Consider the following 19,843-nt stretch of genomic DNA (forward strand, 5'->3'; position numbering starts at 1 on the left):
TGGTGGCTGAAGATGATTGTTCCCCTCCAGAGATGCTTCGCACAGCAGCAGCGCCTTCATCCCACTTTTCCCACGCTGCAAAATCCCACTGGGAATCACAGAGAAGGAGGGGGGGACACCCAAATTTCCTTCCCTCCTCCCCTCCATCAGCTCCCCCCCTCCAGCAGCGAGGTCCAGCTCCGCCCCAGCGGGGTCAGGCTCTCCCTCGGGGCGATGCTCCGGGAAGTTTTAACCCCTCAGCTCCGGAGTGAAGGGACTGGCAGGGCGGTGAAGATGCCCCTGGCTCCCCCCCAAACCCCCAAATAAATAAGGATGTTTATATATATATAATATATATATATATTTAAAACAAACGAACAAACAAACAGAGCTATCTGGGTGCTGGCGATGGAGCGAGCGGGTTAGCGGGAGGCCCGGGCCGGGGGGGACACCGCGGGCGGATTGTCCCTGGGGTGGTCCCGCGGCGTGGCCGGGGGTCCCGGGGGCGGGGGGGTGACAGACCCGCGCCCCCCCGCCCCGTGAAGCAGGCACACACAAAACCGGAGAGCAAGGCAGGTTCCTGGCTGTCGGGCATCCTCCGGCCGGTCCCCAGGGATGCTCGGTACCGTCCTCCTCCTCCTCCTCCGCAGCGCCTTCCCGAGCAAACCCCCGCCCCCTCCCCATCTTCTGGAGGCCCCCGAAGCGCTGCGTGTCCCCCCCGAGTCCAGTGCGGCGGCCGGGGGGCGGCGGGGGGAGCGGGGCTCATCCCCCCAGCCCCGAGCACACAGAGAGCAGCCGGGTCGGAGATGAGAGGTGCTGGGGCGGGGGGCGGTGGGGAGGGGGCCGGAACCCCCCCTCTGCACACAGGGGGGCCGGCACCCCCCGTTCCTGGCCGGGGCGGCCCGGGGGGGCCCGGGCAGGTCACGCTCTCCAGAGGAGGAGGTGGTTGGTGCTGTCGTCCCGGCCCACGGTCTCGCTGCTGCTGGTCAGCCGGAAATCCTCGTAGCCGTCGCCGCCGCTGATCACCAACATCTTGGGCTTGGACAGCGCCAGGGCGGGGGCACGGGGCCGCGACGGGTCTCTCTTCTCCGCCTCGCTCGGCTTCTCGGCCCCTGCCAAGCGCAGAACGCCCCAAATGCTGTCACCGCAACCCCAGTGATCCCCACCAGATCCCTCCTCGGCATCAGCCCTCCACCGCTTTCCCAGGCACCACATCCCGGCCCCAAAAACATCCTCTCACCCCAACAGCCCCTCCCAGCCCAAACTGGCCCCCGTAACCCAAATTAGCTCCTCCATCAAAACTGCCAGCTCCCATTTTCTCCCATCCCTCCTCCCCCTCAGAGCTGGGCTGGGTGACACCCTGGGAATTTGGGTCTCCCTGGGATATTTGGGGTTGCCCATGCTGGCAGAGGGCAGTAGAGCACCCAGCTTCCCCCACCCTCCACTGCCAGTTTTTCACCCCGGAGCTGAACAAGGCAGGAATGGAACAGGGACTCCGACATTCCCTGGCCATCCAGCACAGCATTCCCAGCCCCACAAACACTGTGCACTGCTCCCAGAAGGCACAAGGACAGGGAGGTGCCAGCCACCCCACCTACCCGTGTCCCTGGGCAGCGGGAAGAGGACGTCAAAGCCGTCGGGCAGCTCGATGGCCGTCAGGAAGCGCACGTGGCCCGTGTGGCCCTGGGACAGCCCCACCAGCGTGGGGGCCGCCTTGGGGGACACGGCCAGGGTGAGCACCACGCCGGCGCTGGTCCCGATCCACAGCAGGTCCTTGCAGGCCAGCAGGGCCGTGATCCGCAGGCAGGCGGCCTTGTGCTGCCGGATGATGGCATCCGAGCCTGCCGGGCATCGCCCCGTCGGTGCCTGGTCCTGCCCCACGGGGCTGGGAACCCCCCACCCACAGGGATCCACTCCCGGGGGAACTGTGGCACACGGGACATGGGGAAGGGAGCTCACAACCCCCCCCGGCTGGTGGCATCGCATTGGGTTGATAGGACAAGGGGGATGGCTTCCCACTGCCAGAGGATATCGGGAAGGAATTGTTGCCTGTGAGGGTGGGCAGGCCCTGGCAGCTGTGGCTGCCCCTGGATCCCTGGAGGTGCCCAAGACCAGGTTGGACATTTGGGCTTGGAGCACCCTGGGATAGTGGAAGGTGTCTCTGGCATGGCAGGGATGGAATTAGATGATCTTTAATGTCCCTTCCAACCAAAACCATTCTGGAATTCCACGATCCTGTGATTGTGGGATTACCGCCCTGCTTCACCATGGAATTATCCATTTCCCCAGGGGCTGCCCTATTTCCACGTGGGATTACCTAGCTGCCCAACATGAGCACAAGGCCTCGCACCTCCTTCCCCAAACCCAGCATCCTCACTCTCCCAGCACTGGATCCTTCAGGGCACTTCCCAGGGGCACTGGCACCCCCTGGAGCCGGCGGTGGCACCCCCTGGAGACACGCCACGAGTGTCACTTACCGGCGAGCATCTTGTGCACTGGGGGGGTGATGTCTGCCTCTGCCAGCTGCTCATAGGTGGTGGCGTGGTACAGCCTCACCTGGGCACTGCCCTGCAGAGCCACCCACACGCCGCTGCCCGCGCTCACCATGCAGGTGACGCTGCGCCCGCCGTCCTGCCCCACCTGCAGCGTGTGCTGAGGGGGACAGATGCCACCAGTGATGCCACCAGTGATGCCACCGGTGCCCGTCACACCTCCCAGAGTGCCCTCCCTCTGCTGTACCTCCTGTGCCAGCGTGGTGGTGTTGAGGACGATGACTCGGTTTTGGCAGCCGCACCACAGCTTCCCTGCCACCGCCACCATCTTGGTGATGGGGCTCCCCGGTGAGCCCAGGGACAGGGACTTGGAGTTTTGGGGGTCCCAGAAGCGGCCTGAGAGGGTGGGGAGAGTGGGGTGGGGAGTTAAAGAGTTCCCAAAAGAAAGTCTAACTCGATAGGGACAATGGGGTGTGGTGGCTGAAGACAACTTTCTCCGGGTCACCCCTCAGATGGGACACAAACTGGTGCCACCATGGGGTTCCAGTGGCAGGCAGGGACCAGGAGAAGGATGTCCACCTCCTCCTGCCTCTGAGTGTGGTGTCTCCAGCATCCCTCCAGGGATGCCACCCCGAGCATCCCTCCCCAGGGGCTGCCCAAGCCGCCCTCCTACAGCCACCACTTCGGGGCTGCATCTTCGGCATCCCAAATCCAACCTCACCTGCTTCCCGCTGGTACACAACGAGCTCCCCGTTGGCCAGGGACACAAAAACCTGGTTATCCAGGTACCTGTGGGCACAAACCACCTTTGACATCCAGCTGCAGAAGCCCAAAATCCCCTGCTCTGGCCCCCCTCAGGGCTGAAAATCCCCCTTGCCCACTTACAGGATGCACATGACGGCGGCAGCGTGCTGCATCTTCATGCTGTTCTTCCTGTTCCGGATGTTGTCCGAGGACTGGTACACGTGGATGCTGCAGGAGGAGAGCAAAGCTTGAGGCTCCCCCAGGGACTGGCGTGAATTCCATGCAGGAATTCCCACCCCGGGGACCTACCAGCCATCCTCGGTGCCCAGCCACATGGAGCTCTGGTGGGCTTCGGGGTCGAGGCTGAGGAGGTCCTCGAGGCTGCCGCGGGTGAAGGAGCCGCGGCTGGAGCGGCGCAGGGCCCGCCCGTCCGTGGGGCTCTCGCCGTGCCGGCTCTGCCCGTAGGTGCCAGAGATGGGCATGAAGCCAGGCTCCTGCTCTTCCTCTGAGCTCGTCGTCTCCACTGCTGCCTCCTTGCAGCTGGGGATCTCTTCATCTGCGGAGGAGGAGGAGGAGGGAGGAATGGCTCAGACCCCAACCATCCAACAGCCTCCAAAGTCATGGGGAAGAGACCATGGGTGATGTCAAGCCCAAGGGATGGCACAGGGATGCTGAGCCCCAAAACCCACGAGGCTTCACCCAAAGCCCCCCCCATCTCAGAACCACACTGTTGGGCCCATGCCTCTCAACATCTCTTTTCCCAGGGTCAAAAGCCTCTACCTGCAGATTCCCCTGAGAAATACAAGGCAGAGAGGCCAAAACTATGGAGATGCCCATAATTTTGGGGCTAAAAAGTGTATTTCTCCCTAAGCAGGGGCTGGGGAGCACTCACTGCCGAAGCTGGAGGAGATGGTGGAGTGGCTGGCTTGGCTCTGCAGTGTCCCGGAGGGACTGGGCGAGGACTCATCATCCGTGTCATCGCTGTCGAAGGGCACCAGCTCCCTGTTGCCGCCCTCCACGGGCTCCGAGAGCTCCAGCGACGAGCCCGAGATGGAGATGTGCAGGCACGGCTGCGGCCCCGCGTCCTCCGGCGGCGCCGGGCCCAGCTCCGCCGAGGGGCTGCCCAGCGGCTCCGCGCGCTCCCTGCCGCCACCGGGGAGGGAAGGAGGGAGAGAAGCAGCTCCAACATCGCCCTGCGCCTCCAGCACCGCTCTCCAGCACCGCGGGCCAGGCATGCCCTACCTGTAGGCGCGCTTGAGGCCAGGCACAGAGGCAATACAGAGGATCCTGGCGGAGCAGACGGCGATGCAGGCTTCCACCGTGGGCTCCTTGCGGATGCTCAGCAGGCAAACCTGCCCCACGTAGCCGTCGCTGTTGCAAACCCAAACCTCGTGCGAGCTCTCCGGGCTGCCGTGGCTGGGAGAAGCGCAGGAGAACTGCGAGGGAGCAGAACAGGGTTGGGTTATTCAGGAGTGATGTGGGAGCCGTCTGGCAGCAAGACCACTGGGGTGGGGAGGACCTGTGGGGTGCCTGAGCCCAGACTTTGAGTACCTGCATCCCACTCCGCGTCTTCATGATGGGGATGGCTTTGAGGAACTCTGGGTCCAGGCAGTTTTTGCTGGAAGCTGGGGAAATCAGATTGGGGGATCAAGAAGTGATGGAGGAAAGGGGTCTACCAAAGCGGGGTGGGGGATGCCAAGCCCACCATCACGTCCAGCTCCCCCCTCCCTGCTGTTACCCAGCTTTTTCTTGGCATCCTCGAAGGCTTGCTCGAAGCCGAGCCGGGCGTCAGGGTTGGGGAACTCAAAGATGAAGGACTCGGTGCCGTCAGCTTTGGTGGTGCTGAGCTCCACCTTGTTGGGGGGGAAGGCCATGCTGAAGGACAGGGACTGCTTCTCCGACAGCTCCCGGTGGATGGCGGCCATCAGGTCCTTGATCACGTCATCCAGGCCCTTGGGACGGGGACAACACTTCAGCTCTCAGGGACGGGCCACCACAAGCCACGTGCTTGATAGTTCCCTGTCTGTCCCCTGGCATCCTTGAAAAGAGGCTGCCCCAACCTCTTTTGTGGCTTTAGGACACTTATGGCCACCAGCCCTGCCACAGGCTGTCCCCTCTGGCTGAGGACATCCTGTGTGTTCCCACTGGGAATGTATCCAACCAGGGGACAGCTGCAGGCCCGCCATCCCCATACCTGGTGGGGGAAGCTGAGGGTCTCTGACAGCTTGCTGACTTGCCCCAGCGTGTTGAGGTCTTCATCCAGGCGGCTGATGCTTTTCTGGATGCTCTCCCTGTTGGTGGCTTGTGAGGCACCTGTGCGGGGACACACACAGTGTTAACCCCTCTCTCCCTGGCACTACCAGCCAAGGGTTTTGGGGTGAGATGGGACACCCCAGCAGGCAGTGACAGACCTTTGACAATGTCCACATCCTCCAGGGGCAGCTTCCAGAGCAGCTTGTACTTGCTGGCAGTGTCGATCACGCTGGCGGCCGTGTACCTGGGAGGTTGGGGGGGATGGCCGAGCTGCACCCCCAGCCACAGCCCCCCAAAGCCAGGCCAGGTGGCAGGGACACCCAGGGGGTGTCCCCAAGCCTGGTGGTACTCACAGGCTCATGGAGCTGCGTCGGAGCGAGCCCGACTTGCGCTTCAGCGTGGTGCACACCAGCAGGTCCGTGAAGAGGAAGAAGGAGCGGTCCTTCTTCCCACCCACCGCCTTCTGTGGAGCAGTGGGAGACACCAGGGGGTTAGTGACCATCCTTCCTCTCTGCCACTTCTGGGAGAGGGCCCTGCCTCGGTTTCCCCATGTGCTGCCTTGCCCATCCATCTGTCTGTTCCATCCATCCATCCATCCATCCATCCATCCATCCATCCATCCATCCATCCATCCATCCATCCATCCATCCCTCCATCCATAACCACCCACAGGCACACACAGGCACCCCATGACCTGCACTCTCAGCCTCCCACTGCCCCCCAAGAGGGGTCCCATGGCCCCACAGACCCCACTCTCACCACTTCCACGACCATCTCCTGGCGCAGGAACCTGCGGAGCGGAGCCTGGAGCTGTGGGGACAAGGAGACCCGTGGTTGGGAAGCCACTGCAGGGAGCTTTGTGGCCTTCATGCCTGCCCCTGCATCCCCCAGCTCAGAACTGGGACCCCAGTCCCTTCCCAAACCCCCAGGAGCCCACAAAGACCAAACGATAATGGGGAAAGCTGGACCTGGAGGAGAAAACAAGCGACCCAAGTGGCCTGGGGTGACCCAAAAGAGCAGAAATGGGGACATTTTGAGGAGAAGGAAAGTGTGACCCCCCCCCCCCCACGTACATCCTCCATCCCTTCGATGTGGGACTCGATCTCCTGCACGATGCGGGCGTTCCTCTCCACCTCCTCGGCGCTCTTCATGCCCTTGTTGATCCTCTCGGCCACCTGCTTGATGTTGCGCTGGGCGTCGATGAGGAAAGGGTGGTCGGGGTGGTCCTCGGGCGTGTGCTTCAGCAGGTCCTGACAGGGGACAGGGCCAGGCTGTCACCTCTGGCAGCGCCTGCACACTGGCACTGCCATTGCTCCAGCCCCTCCCACGCTGCTCTGGCTGCTGGGGATGGGAGCCAGCCCTGGGGAGGGGCGGGACATGTCCAGCAGAAAGGCTGAGGGTAAGGGGACCGTGGAGGGGGGCAGCAGGGTGACTGTCCTCAGAGTGACCATCTCCAGGAGGGCAGAGCCATGTGCACACCTGGGGACACCAGCTTTGTGACATGGGGTGGGAAAAGGGGTCAGGAGAGATCTGCGAGCCCTGAAAGCTGCGTGGAGGAGAGGAGGAGCCATGGCCTCCCCGGTGCTGGTGTGACACTGCCACCCCGGTGTCACCCACCTTCACCAGCAGCTCGTATCGCGGGATCCTCTGCACAGGCTTGATCATCAGGTCTGACAGGGCCTGCTTCTCCTTGTTCTCCCGCATGCTTTGCTGCAAAACACCCATGAGGGACAGGGATGGGCCCCTTGGTGGGACACAGCAGGGACAGAGCTTCCCACTAAGCCAGGATCACCCATTTTGGTTTGGGGTCCAAACTTCCACACCACATGGAGTGATTCCGGTTCATCCTAACTGATTCTCTTTGCAAGAAAACCAAGAGTTGTGGGGGGGAAATTCCCAGTCTGGCAATAAATTTGCTCCCATTAACCCCCAACCTGCCTGGCTCGAGATCGTGTCCAGGATCTATGGAGACAGGAACCAGGACCCACCTCCAGGAACTTCATAAAAGCCGGCCGGGCTTCCTTGGCGATCCTGACGGCGTCCTTGGCGTTGAGGAAGTTATCAATGTAGGCAGAGTAGATGTTCACCAGCACATCCTTGGAGAACTGGGTGGGGGGGAAAACAGGGCTAGATCCAGCATGGCTCATGGGCACACTGGGAGAGCCTGGAAGAAGCTGCCCCAAGGGTTAACTCTGGCTCTGGGCTGGCGCAGGGAGGGTTCACCCGCTGTCCGCCCACCTCGATTTTTCAGCCCTGACGATTGTGCTCCCGAGGCAGAAACACGGAGCTGCAGAGCCAGCCGGGAGCAGCAGCTCCCACCCTTATGCTAAGCAGACAGCAGGCCTGGAGATCGTCTCCTGTTCTCCATCCCAGGCCTGCTTGGCCCATCCTTTCATCACTCCCCTGCCTCCTGCTCCGAAACCTCTGCTTTGGGGCCGTGCCCAGGAGCGGGCACACCCGCATTCCCGGGGGGAATCGCCCCGCCAGGACCTACCGACTGCACCAGGAGGTCGCCCACTTTCTGCTTCTCGTGCCAGTTCTGCACGCAGTCGTGGATCTGCTCCAGGAACTGCTCGTGGTGCTCCAGCAGCTCGGGGATCTGGTCGAAGATCTCGTCCACCAGCGAAGGGTCGCAGAGCAAGGAGTTCTCCGGCTGCTTCAGCGGCTTCATGTACCCCTGCGGGCAAGGAGAGGCACCGGCATCCCTGGAGGTTTCCTCTCCCTCCCCAGCCAGTTTGGATCCCTCAGCCCATGTAACCACGGGGATGGATGGCACCCTGCAGCAGGGGGTTCCTCCAGGGGATGCTGGGCTGTGGGACCCACCGGCAGGACCAGACAGGTTTTGCAACTCAGCCCTCCTGGGTCCCATGGCAGTCAGTGAATCCCCACAGCTGGGTGGGGAAGGGGACAGCTCTGCACAAGGAACCTGCATGGCACAGGATCCTCTATCCCGGGGCCTTCAGAGCCATCTTTGCTGCCATGAGCCTTCACCATCTCCATCTGCCTGACCTAGCTTGGAAATCACAGCAACACAACCCCGGGATCCAAATGCCAGAGTGTTCCTGGTGGGATTTAGCACACAATGGCCAAGGAGCAATACTCAGGGCCAGCAGGTCCTCAGCAATGGCTGAGGTGGCTCTGCTATGAAACCCCTTTCCTCCATCCATGGGGCAGAGCTGCAGAGAGGAGGAGTGCCCCTGGAATGGGGGAGATGGATTTGCAGGGGATGCAGAGGGATGTGGAAGGTCTTCTCAAGCCTTGCCACCTGCTCAGTCTGACCAGTATAGGGTGCTGGTGGCTTTCAGGATGTGTGGAGGACCACGGAGCTGAGCAGCGAGGACAGGACCCATCTCCAGTGGCTTCAGACCTCTCCAACCAAGCTGGTCAAGGAGGAGTCATTCCCCAGGGATCACATTCCTCAAGCTGATGCCAGATATCTCATGGAGACCCAAGTTAGAAGGACCAAATCCAGCCTGAGGCTCCTAACCCCCTTCAGCTGTCCTACTGTGCCCAGCACCTGCAGCAGGAGCTGGGAAGGACTGTGCCATGCATCCCGTGCTTCCCACATTGGGCAGAGGAGCATGGAGACAGCCCTTGCTGCAGCACACACGGACAGCAGGCAGGGCTTGCCCATGCACCATCTGGCTTGGCTGCAGGATGATGCTCCAAGGTGTCCCATGCTAAGTGCCACCAAGCCAGGACAAGGATCTGAGCACCTTGTCCCAGCTGGGACAGGGAGCTGGGGACACCTGGAGCCCTCTGATCCCTGCCAGAAAGCCAGGTCCCCCCTGGTGGCACTGTGTCAGGACAGGTGCCATGGACAAGAGCTCAGGCATTAACGCCCCATGGCTCCCACCCGCGTCCCTCCCACCTCAGAGGATGCGCAGACCATGGGACAGACTCTTTCCATGCCAAGACCAGCAGGGACACCCTCTAATCCCAAGCCCTGTACAGCTCCCCTCAAATTCAGCCCCAGAGCCAGGGTCCTCATGCCCCTCTAAGCCAAGGTCTGCACTGGCAGCAGCCAGTGGGTCCTTCCCTCCTGCAGCACATCTGTGTCCACCTTGGGGGCATCCTTGTGGGGCATTTATGGGAAGAACCCACGGCAGTGTGGGATGGAGTGTCCCATGCCCTTGAGGACTGTCACAGAGGTCCCACAGGCACTGCTTGTGCAGAGCTCAGAGCTTGTGGTGTTTCCCCCTGCAGGGATGTGGTTGGACAAGCCACACCTCGGCCAGGTGACGTCTCCAGGGCGTTGACCATCATTAACCTGCTGAAACACCTTCATTAACATCTGAAACGAGGGATGGACCCTCGGGCCAGGCTGCTCCAGGGGGTTTGGAACCAGCTCAGCAAAAAAAGCCTGAGAAAAACCTTTGGCTCAGGTCTGCAGGTGATGATCCCAGCAGGAAACGGGAGCACGAGGGAATGGGGGATTTCAGGGCTCCCCCATCATGGCAGGGCCATCAGGACATGGGGTGCAACACGAGGAGGAGATTTTGGAAGGCAAGCACGGCAGGAGACTTGGGGACAGGCTACCTGCCAGGTGACAGCACACTGGGAATGTCACAGGCTCGCTTTGGGCATGGAGGTAACACACACACACACACACACACACACACCCCGTTCTTGACACTGCTGTCACAGCGCTCCCACTTCTGCTCCCGCTGTCCCAAACATCCCCCCGTCACCCCAAGCCACCCGGTGCCACCCAGCTCGTGGCACAGCCCGCAGAGCCAGGATTTGGGGTGAGCACGGTGCCCCGTGCCTCGCTCTGGGGTGTCACGCCGCGGCCGTGCCACCTTACCTGCATCAAGGTGCGCAGGGACTCCACGTAGGACTGCTCGGTGTCCAGCAGGGTCATGATGACGTGTTTCCTCATGTCCTGCCGGGGGGTGAAAGACACACGGGCGTTTTGGGGTGAGCCGGGCCGGGGGAGAGGCGTGCTGGGGCTGCCTGGGGAGGCTGAACACCGGAGGAGCCCGGCTGGCGTCCAGCTCCCCTGCGCTGCCTCTCCAGCCCGATGGAGGAATCCGGGAGGATTAGGAAGTACATGACACCGAGCGCACAGACGCCTGGTTTCCTCCGCGGCCGCGTCAGGAGCCCGCCCTGGAGCTCACAGCCCTACATGGGTCGGAGCCGGAGCCCTCTGGCTCTCCAGTGGCTCCGCTCCGAGCGGACCCGCAGGAATTCGCCTCCCGCCCAGCACCCCGGGCACCCTGGGGCTGGGCTGTGGCCCCACGGGAGGCCCATCAGTGGGGTGGTGGGGAGCCCTGGGAAGCAGATGGGTCGGGGTCTTCTTGGCTGTGGGGCTCAGGGACCCCTCTCGTGTGCACTCGCTGCAGCTCAGCCTGGGGGGCCAGAGCCCGGGGGGTGAGACACCCCAAAAGCTTTGGGTGTGAGATGTTCCAAAGGCTCTGGGAGCAGAGACACCCCAGAAGTTCTGGATGTGAAATGCTTCGAGGCTGCTGGGTGGGAGGCACCCCGAGAGATTTTGGTGAGAGATGCCCCAAGGGCCCTGGGCCCCAAAGGTTTTGGATGCAGGAATGCTCCAGAGGTGCAGTGATAGCCTGGAAGTTTTGTGTTTGGATACACCCCAGAGATTCTGGGTGCAGAGACACCCCAAAGGTTCTGCATGAGAAGGAGAGACTCCAGGTGCAGAGACATCCCAAAAGCTTTTAGTGCAGAGATGCCCTGAGTGCACAGATACCCCAAAAGTTTTGCATGTGCAGAACCTCCAGAGACCCTGGATCTGAGACACCCCAAATGTTCTCAGTCTTGTGGGATGAGCCCCTGGACACGTGGGGCTGTGTCCTCCTCAGTGGGGACACAATGAGCTGTGAAGCTGCTCTGCAGCCACAGGAAGAAGTCTGACCATCCTCACCACGGAGAGAGGCCACCCTGCCCCTCGTGGTCCCCAGGGAGCAATGGAGAGGGATCCTGGCCAGATCCCTCTCTAGGACAGAGCTGTGCCTCAGTTTCCCCGCTCCCCACCAGGCTGCTGATGGAACTAGAGCCAAATGCTGGTGACGGGTCCAAGGCTCTCCAGGAATCAGGAAACCATGGTGATATTGGGAACACCAGCTGAGACCTCCCCACTTGGTTAGAGAGCTTATGAACACTCTCACTGCTGGATTAATTAGCTGTAATTACGGATGGACGGGCACTCACTGGAGGATGGAGCTTAGGGGAATCTGATGCCCCAAACTGCCTCAGTTTCCCCAACCCTCACCCAGCCTGTAGCTCCCTGCTGGTCCTTTTTTTCCTGGAGCTGTCCCAGCTCAGCACCAAAGCCAAGGGTCAGACCCAGGAGCTGCACAGGCTCAGCTGCACCAGCAGCAGTGGGGACACGCAGGATGAGGCCCAACTGTTGGCAAGGGGATTTTTTCCACCCTTACAGCACCAGTATTACCCTGGCAGGGGCAAATTCCCACAGGGATGAGCAGAGCTGGGGGAAAGGCACCATCCCAGCAGGGCAAAGCCACCCGTGGGCAAAGGCAGGATGTGCCCCACTGCGTTCCTCACCCCAGCAAAGCCTCTTCGCTGGGGGGGCTGAAGATGCTTCAGCCTCCATCTGCTCTCCCCGAGGACGCCCCCACCTCACCTCAGCCTCATCCTGCTCAGCACCCCCAGGATCAGCCCCTGCCTCCCTGGAACCGGGGTATTTCCCACCAGCCGACGCCTCCGCCGTGTAAATCAGCACTGGGGGGGTGGCGGCAGCGATGGCTCCAGCCCCCCCATCACCCACTCCGGGCGGGAGCATCCCCGCTCCCCGCGATCCAGAGCACCCCGGGGGTGTCGAGCTGAGGATGAGGATGGAGGCACGGTTGCCACGGCAATCGCGGCACAGACCCCACAGGTGCCGCACACGTGTCCAAGCGTGACGCATCCCTGCGCCCCCACCTCGCCCCCGCATCCCACCGGCGCCCCCCGCTCCACCCCCGGGGTCCCTCTGGCATCACCTCGGTGCCGCCGCGGCTGCCGCAGCCCTTGTCCGGCAGCTCCTCGGCCGCGCCGCTGAGCCCGGAGGTGGCGAAGGCCGCGTCGATGCCGTCCCCGATGTCTCGCATGTCCTCCAGCGCGATGGTGAACTGCGCCAGAGTCCTCACCATCTGCAGCATGCGGCTCCCGGGGGTCGGTCCGTCCCACGCGGCCCAAGGAATCGCGCAGAAATCCCCTCTGTGCCTCTACCTCCCTGCCGCTATCCCCAGGTGTCCGCCCCGAGCCGGAACGCTGCGCCGGGATGCGGCGGGGAGGGGAATAGAAGCGAGGCGCTATTTATATCGCCGGGGTTCGCTGTGGATGTGGAACTACGGGGATGTATAAAAAGCCCTCCCGCAGAGCGGCAGCGGGGCTGCGAGGCTGCGCCTGCGTCCGCGGCCACGCCAGGGTCCCCGGCCCCCGGAGCTGGGCAGGCACGGGCGGGAGGCTGAGCCGTGCCCACACAGACACGCGCGGATGCGGGCAGGGCCGGATCCCGCCGAGGGATGCTGCTGGAAAGGCTTTGCCCGGCGAGGATGCTGGGGAGTGGAGTGGGGGGAGCTGGTGCTTTCTTGGGGCATGAGATTTTTTTTTTTTGGGGGGGGGGGGAACGCACGGGTGATGCTGGGGTGCTCAGCATCCTTAGGGATTCCATCCCTGCGAATATCCCCCTCTCTGACCTTGCAGGCAGGGAAACTGAGGCACGCCCCCTTTCCCCCCACCCCACGGCATCATCACCTCGGCACCCACATCCCTGCTGGCCGGGTGATGCATCCTGCCCAGATCTGTTTGTAACGCTCCCCTCCCGCTTCGTTAATTAAATCTAATTAGCCGCTCACTCCGTTTCCACAGCAACGGCGTGCAGCAGGGCTGCATCCTCTCATTGCAGCCAGTAAATTTCCTCTTGGAAGTGAGGATGATGAGCACCCCACCCCGGGAAGGGTGCGTGGCAGAGAACGGACCACTCGGGGCAGGTAATGGGAGCTGCAGCAGCTGCCAGTGCACCCAGGGATCAGGGGGAGGGAATGCTAATTGCACCCAGGTAATGAGGCTGCTCTCAAGGCAGCAGCAGCTCCTGCAACTGCAGTGCCCTGGTCATCCCAGCTGTTGGAATGCTGGGTTTATTTGGTTTACAATCCAGACCTCAGCTCTTCTGGGATCCAATCCCAGACCCATTTCTGCTGTAATCTCAGATTCCTTTAGGCTGCCATCCTAGAACCAGTTTTGTTGCAAGCTTGGCTCCATCTGCATTGCAATTCCAGAGCCATCTGGATTGAAAACCTGGGCTGTTCTAAGCTCCAATCCCAGATTCATTTTGGTGGTAACCCCAGACACATTTGGGCTGCAATCCCAAACTCATCTCAGTTGCAATCCAGGGCACATCCACATTGCAATCTGGGATCCAATAGGGATAAAATCCTGGGCTCTGCTAGAATCCTATTGCAAACATGCTTCTGTTGCAATCTCTGTTTTATTTGGGCTCAAATTCCAGACTAATTTCTGTTGCAATTCCAGACCCATTTGGGTTCCAATCCCAGAAAAAAATGGGTTGCTGATCTAGGTCCACCTGGATTCCAGTTCCAGACCCTTCTGCTTGCAGTCCTGGGTGCTTTTGGGTTGTAATCCCAAACCCACCTGTTTTGCAGATCCAGGCCCAGCTGGGCTGCAACACTCTGGGTTGCGATCCCAGACCCTTTTATTTGCCATCCTGGGCCCCATCTGTGTTGGAATCCTGGGCCCATCTGGGTTCCAGCCCCAGACCCATCCAGCTGTAATCCCAACCCCATTCCTGTTGCAATCCCAACCCCATTCCTGTTGCAATCTCAGGCCCAACAGGGAAGCCAGCCTGGGTCCATGTGCATGGCAATGCCAGATCCATTTGGGCTGCAATCCCAGAACCACTCCTGTTGGAATCCTGGACCCACCTGGCTCGCAGCTTTGGACCTGTTTGGACTGTCACCCCAGATCCATTTGGGATGCAATCCCAATCTCATTCCTCTTGCAATCCTGCACCCAGCAGGGCTGCAAACCTGGGTCCAACCTCATTGCAATCTCAAATTCATTTGAGCTGCAATCCCAATCCCATTCATTCTACTATCCCAAGTTCATTTGAGCTGCAATCCCAATCCCATTCATTCTACTATCCCAAGTTCATTTGAGCTGCAATCCCAATCCCATTCATTCTACTATCCCAGGTTCATTTGAGCTGCAATCCCAATCCCATTCCTTTTACTATCCCACCTTCATTTGAGCTGCAATTCCAATCCCATTCCTTTTACAACTCCATGTTCATTTGAACTGCAATCCCAATCCCATTCCACCTGCAATCCCGGACCCACCAGGGGTGCAAACCTGGGTCCCACCGCATTGCAATCGCCAATCTCTCTGGTTTGCAATCCCATTCCCTCTCCTCGGGCACTCCCATTCCCACTCCTCGGGCACTCCCATTCCCACTCCTCGGGCACTCCCATTCCCGTTCCTGTCGCGGTCCCTGCCCGGTTCAGCCCCAGCTGGCCCCGGCGCTGCCGTGACCCGGCGGCTCCGCCCGCAGCCACTCCCCGAGCCCTCCCCCGGGACCGCCCGTCCCCTCCATCTCAGCCGAGCCTTTCCCGCTCCACGAACGCCACCCTCGGCTCAATCCCTTCATCCCACCCAGCGTGTCCCGGGAACACCGCAAGGGGACTCGCATTCCTGCTGCGCCTTCCTCCCGTGGGTTCGGAGCCCTGGCTCCCACCCACCCAGCCCCTCGGGATGTGACGGAGGATGGCAGCAGAAGGGTTAAACCCGTCCTGTGCGGCGTGGGGAAGGAGGCAGACCGAACCCCGCTGTGCTTTCGGGGGTCACCTCTCCATCACCCCGGGATGCAAACCCTGGAGCGATGCCGGCCAGCCGAGCCCGGACCCCCCTGCAGGCGGCCCGCAGCCCACAGGAAATTCCTGGGAGTGTTTGGCCACTCCAACAGCGCTGCCTATTTTTAGGGCTGTCTAAAATATGAGCCGGTTATTTTTAGCAGCGCGGCTCTTTGTAAACACCTTTAGATTTCCTTTCGGACCAGCCCCTGTTGGTTTTTTTTTTTTTTCCCAACCTGAGCGTTTCCTCTCCCAAAACCCCAAACCCTCCTGGGAAACGCGTGCCAGTTCCTTGGGATAGAGCCAAGGGACTCATCCCCCATCCCAAGGCTTGTGCCAGCGTGGCAAAATGCTCCCGAAAACCCAAAGATGGAGAGGATCCTGCACCAGGGGTTTGGGGGTGATTCAGCAGCACCCCAAACCTGGGATGGGGGCAAGGAAAAGCTTTTTGCCCCAGCTTTCCCTCTGGCACTGGGAATACAGCCCTGAAGAAGGATGGGAACTCTTCCATCTTGATTTATTTTATTTAACTAGGCTCAGGGAGCAGCCCCATCATTTGCTTTTCCCTGAGCAGGAATATCGATGCAGGAGGAGTCTGAGCATCCCCAGGGATTTTAAAAACATCCTAAAACATTTGGAAAAGGCCGTGGCATATTGTGTCCTGCCTGCACCCCCGCAAACAAAGAGGCATGGATGGAGGAAAGTCCTAAAACATCCATTTTTTAAACAAACAAAGGCCAAAGGGAGAGTAGGAATGTACATTCCACGAGGGATCACAGCCATCACACAGATTCTGGCCCTTGCTGAGCCCCTGCACACATCAGTGCATGGAATGATGATGATTCCAGCCACTCTGAGCACTCCCCCCACTGTCCCAAACCCTGGTGATTGGGTCAGTGTAAGAGGGTGTTCCTCGTGCTGTCACCACCACCTCATCTGGGATGCTAAAATCACATCCCATGGCAAGGAGGATCTCTGCATCCCCAGAGACCATCCCAAAACTCCCACAGCACTCAGTATTTGTCCCTTTCTTAGGTGTAAACTCACCCAGCCACAGCCTGAGTGAGCTGCAGCAGGATTTTGTCCCTGAGACCCTGTTCTGGGGCCAAAATATCCAGATTTAGGGGGGGAAACTGAGTGTTTTAGACCACTTTGGGAGTGGGGTTTGCTGCTCAGGGCCTTCCTGCAGCTGCTGAAGGAGGAGCTAACCCTGCCTCAAACAAAATTATTCCCACCCCTCCAAAACACGCCAAAATTTTAAGAGTAAATAAATACAAGTTGTTTTTCCCTCAATTACAGCTCGTTCCTGCTGCCAGCTCCTGATGGGAGATTCTCTAGGGCATCACAGTAGGGTTGTACTAGGAGCTGCCTGAATCTTGGCACCTCCTTGAAACCAGCATTCCCATTCCATTCCATTCCATTCCATTCCATTCCATTCCATTCCATTCCATTCCATTCCATTCCGTTTGAAAGAATCTGGAATTTCTGCACCTTTTCTTTCCCTGTATGCTTGTTCCCAGGGTAGATCCCACTAGAGGGAGCTGGGACATAGTGGGAGCCACTGGTCCACGGGGATAGTGCACGGTGAATTCCCAAGCTTAACAATTTTAACACATCCTCAGCTCTATTTCTACCAAATCTCTGGAAAGAAAAGGCTTGGAAATAAACTGGACCTGCTTCCATCCATCCCAATGCAATGAGCAAACACCTCTGCAACAAACAGCATCATTCTGGCATCTACAACTTCCTGGTGCAGCCAGAAAAGCCCCTGGCTGACACCATCTCCCAAAACAGGATGATGCTATTCCATCCAATCCTGTATTGCCTCAATCACTCAGCCTCTGGCAGGAAATCACTCTGGAGAAATAAAAACACATTCTGTCCTCTTGGGAAGTATTAAAGCAGGAGGTTGGATTGGGTTTTGTAGGGTTTTCAAACCTAAGCAGCCTTTCCCTTGGGATCAGTGATGCCCTGCCCTAAGTCCCACAAGTGCCATAAAGCTGGGGGATGGCAGCCACTGCCACCCCTGGGTACCAATCCCCTCCATTCCACAGTGCCAGTCACCTTTTTGGGGCATGTCAGCCCATCCCTGGGTACCAACCACCTCCATCCCCGAGCACAAGTCACCTCTTTTTCCAGGTGTCACCCCATCCCTGGCTTCCAATCCCTCCCTCCCTGCTACCAGCCTCTCACCTCTGAATAAAAGCCAACCCATCCCTGGGACCACCAGGTCCTGGGGAAGCCACTGCCATGGGAACAGGAGGACCTGTGGCACAGCAGAGGGGCCGTGCCCGAGCCTGCCCGACGCCGCAGGGAATCACATCCGGGGCTGCATTCCCTCCCTGCCCAGCCTCTCCCTGCTCTCCCACGGGTAAGGAAAGTCCGAGCTGCTCTCCAAAGAGTAACTTCTTGAAAGGAAATAAGAGCATAAATCAGCAGCTCTGATTCAGCCCTGCTTCAGTTACTAATAATATTCCCGTGTTTATTCGCAGGCCCGGGGCTGGAGATGTTTGCTTTTCCCTTGGCCGTGGTTTTTCCCAGGCTCCCAGCTCACAGAGGAGCATTGATTTGGTCAGGGATGCTCCCATGGAGAAACCCAGCAGCACCACCTCCTCTGGGATGGGGAGGATGAGGAGGAGGAGGAGGAGGAGGAGGAGGAGGAGGAGGAGGAGGAGGAGGAGGAGGAGGAGGAGCAGGGCAGCTTCAGCCCCAGCGCACGGGAATTCAGTTGTTTTCCCTTCTTGGACTTCTCGGCTGTGGTGATTCATCCCGGGAGGACACGGCCTGGCTGCAATTCTGCTTTTAAAGTGTGAGAGAAAACAAAAAGGGAATAAAAAATAAAGGAGTTGGGGCAAGTTTTCCAAGGCAGGGTGGAAGGATGCTGGGCATCCCTGTGCTGCCCAGGGGAACAGCAGCGCTGGGAGCAGTGCCAGTGGGACGGGGAAAGGGGAGCTGCAGGAGACTCATCTCCCAAAGCAACAAAAATTCCTCCTCTAAATGCACAGTGGGGCTTTTCCTGTGGGACTTTCACTAGAAATTCTCACCAACAGCACTGGGGTGAGGGGTTCTCCCCTCTGCCAAAATTTGAAGCTCAGGATTCTGCTGGTGCATCTCCTGCATCCTTTCTGCCCTGCTGGCAGCATCCCACGGATCCCCCCTCTCCATGCCCCCCTTCCCACCCGACTGGAGATGCTCACCCCAATTTAACCCTCCCCAGCTACCATCCATCCCCTGGCACGTTTGCAGAGCCCTTACAAAAGCAGTGGTCCAGGGCAGAGCTGGGGGCTTGTGGCCCCCCGTTTGCTGCCAGCCTTTGCCGAGTCTTGGAGCAACTTTCACCAAATATGGAAGGTTTTTTTTGCCTCCGGTTTTCGGCACGCAGGCCACGGCCCAAGAGCGCAGCTTTCCAGATGCTGAGGTCAGCCCAGCTCTTCTTCCCTCCCCCTGCTCCTTCCCTTCTGCCTCCCAGTGGGCTTGGCCCTGCACCCACCAGGACAGGAGCAATTCCACCCTCTCAGCTCACTGGAATCCCTGGATGCCCCACCTGCATCCTCTGCTGCTGGCACAAGCCTCCCCAAAAGCATCCCAGGCCACCCCAAAAGCAATGGTTATGAGGATTTTGGGGGACAAGGAAGCCAGGGAGAGGGGTACCAGATGCTGGCAGTCCCTGGCATTACTGCTGGATGCCAGCCTGGCACAGGTGGGTGGGAGGTGCCCTGGCTGCCTGCTGGAATGGGGCCAGAAGTCTTGGGAAAGCCAGGAGGGAGCCTGGCATGCAGGGAGTGATGGGCACCAGGAGCTGTTTGGTACCCAGGAGCTGATAGGGATGCAGGTCTCCACGTGGAGCCAGAATTCCAAGCACAACCGAAGCCAAGAGGTACCCAGGAGTCAAAGAGGATGGATGCTCAGAAGCTGATGGCTGCTCAGGAGCTACCCTGGAGTCCATGGGCACCCAGAAGCCGATGGGAACTCCCTGGGTACCCAGGAGCTGATGGATGCCCAGGATCCCAAAAAGACTCTGGGCACCCATGGATCCACAAGCACAAAGGAGCTGAAGGACACCTAGGAGGCAACACTCACAGGCATCCAGAGGCCATGGGCACTCAGGGACTGATGGATGGCCAGCATCCAAGAGGTACCCAGCAGTCCATGGACACCCAGAAGCCACTGGGCACCCGGAGGGAATGGGGATGCAGGAGCTGATGGATTCCAAGGATCCAACAGGTGCCAGGAGTCCATGGACACCCACAAATCCAGAAGTAATCTCCAGCCCCCATGGGCTGCTGGCCCCCCAGGTGCCAACCAGTACCAGGAGTCCATGGGCACCCAGAAATCTCATCCAGCTGCGGATGGATAGCCAGGAGCTGACAGATAGATTCTTAGGATCAAACAGGTGCTACAAGTCCATGGGCACCCACAAATCCACAAGCACCCAGGAGCTGATGGACACCCAGAGGAGGTAGGAGACCTGACCACCCCTTTCCATGCCCCTGCCAGGACCTCTCCTGTCCCTCCTGCCTGGATCCATGCCTGGAAGCAGCTGAG

The 19,843-nt window shown here is 59.9% G+C and overlaps 2 protein-coding genes across 2 annotated transcripts in view; one reads left to right on the forward strand and one right to left on the reverse strand.

The window, feature by feature from the left end:
• Window positions 1-323: 323 nt before the first annotated feature.
• ARHGEF17 (Rho guanine nucleotide exchange factor 17) overlaps window positions 324-19,843 on the reverse strand; it is a 29,833-nt gene continuing 10,313 nt past the window's right edge. The window contains exons 2-21 of the mRNA XM_030234372.2: window positions 10,276-10,353; window positions 7,963-8,145; window positions 7,457-7,573; window positions 7,086-7,178; window positions 6,542-6,718; window positions 6,228-6,278; window positions 5,822-5,931; window positions 5,627-5,712; window positions 5,410-5,528; window positions 4,954-5,167; window positions 4,767-4,840; window positions 4,458-4,651; window positions 4,108-4,358; window positions 3,525-3,771; window positions 3,357-3,443; window positions 3,193-3,260; window positions 2,719-2,867; window positions 2,457-2,631; window positions 1,578-1,820; window positions 324-1,091 (exon numbers count right to left, since the gene is read on the reverse strand). Of these exons, the coding sequence (XP_030090232.2) occupies window positions 901-1,091; window positions 1,578-1,820; window positions 2,457-2,631; window positions 2,719-2,867; window positions 3,193-3,260; window positions 3,357-3,443; window positions 3,525-3,771; window positions 4,108-4,358; window positions 4,458-4,651; window positions 4,767-4,840; window positions 4,954-5,167; window positions 5,410-5,528; window positions 5,627-5,712; window positions 5,822-5,931; window positions 6,228-6,278; window positions 6,542-6,718; window positions 7,086-7,178; window positions 7,457-7,573; window positions 7,963-8,145; window positions 10,276-10,353 (2,907 nt within the window). The 3' untranslated portion in view covers window positions 324-900. The remainder of the gene's footprint in view (window positions 1,092-1,577; window positions 1,821-2,456; window positions 2,632-2,718; window positions 2,868-3,192; window positions 3,261-3,356; window positions 3,444-3,524; window positions 3,772-4,107; window positions 4,359-4,457; window positions 4,652-4,766; window positions 4,841-4,953; window positions 5,168-5,409; window positions 5,529-5,626; window positions 5,713-5,821; window positions 5,932-6,227; window positions 6,279-6,541; window positions 6,719-7,085; window positions 7,179-7,456; window positions 7,574-7,962; window positions 8,146-10,275; window positions 10,354-19,843) is intronic.
• The window catches only part of RPS3 (ribosomal protein S3), a 221,517-nt gene continuing 203,286 nt past the window's right edge, over window positions 1,613-19,843 (forward strand). Inside the window, exon 1 of the mRNA XM_050972111.1 lies at window positions 1,613-1,646. Coding sequence (XP_050828068.1) covers window positions 1,628-1,646 — 19 coding nt within the window. The 5' untranslated portion in view covers window positions 1,613-1,627. The remainder of the gene's footprint in view (window positions 1,647-19,843) is intronic.

The sequence above is a fragment of the Serinus canaria genome, chromosome 1 (genome assembly GCF_022539315.1).
Source record: "Serinus canaria isolate serCan28SL12 chromosome 1, serCan2020, whole genome shotgun sequence".
Classification (NCBI taxonomy): Eukaryota; Metazoa; Chordata; class Aves; order Passeriformes; family Fringillidae; genus Serinus; species Serinus canaria.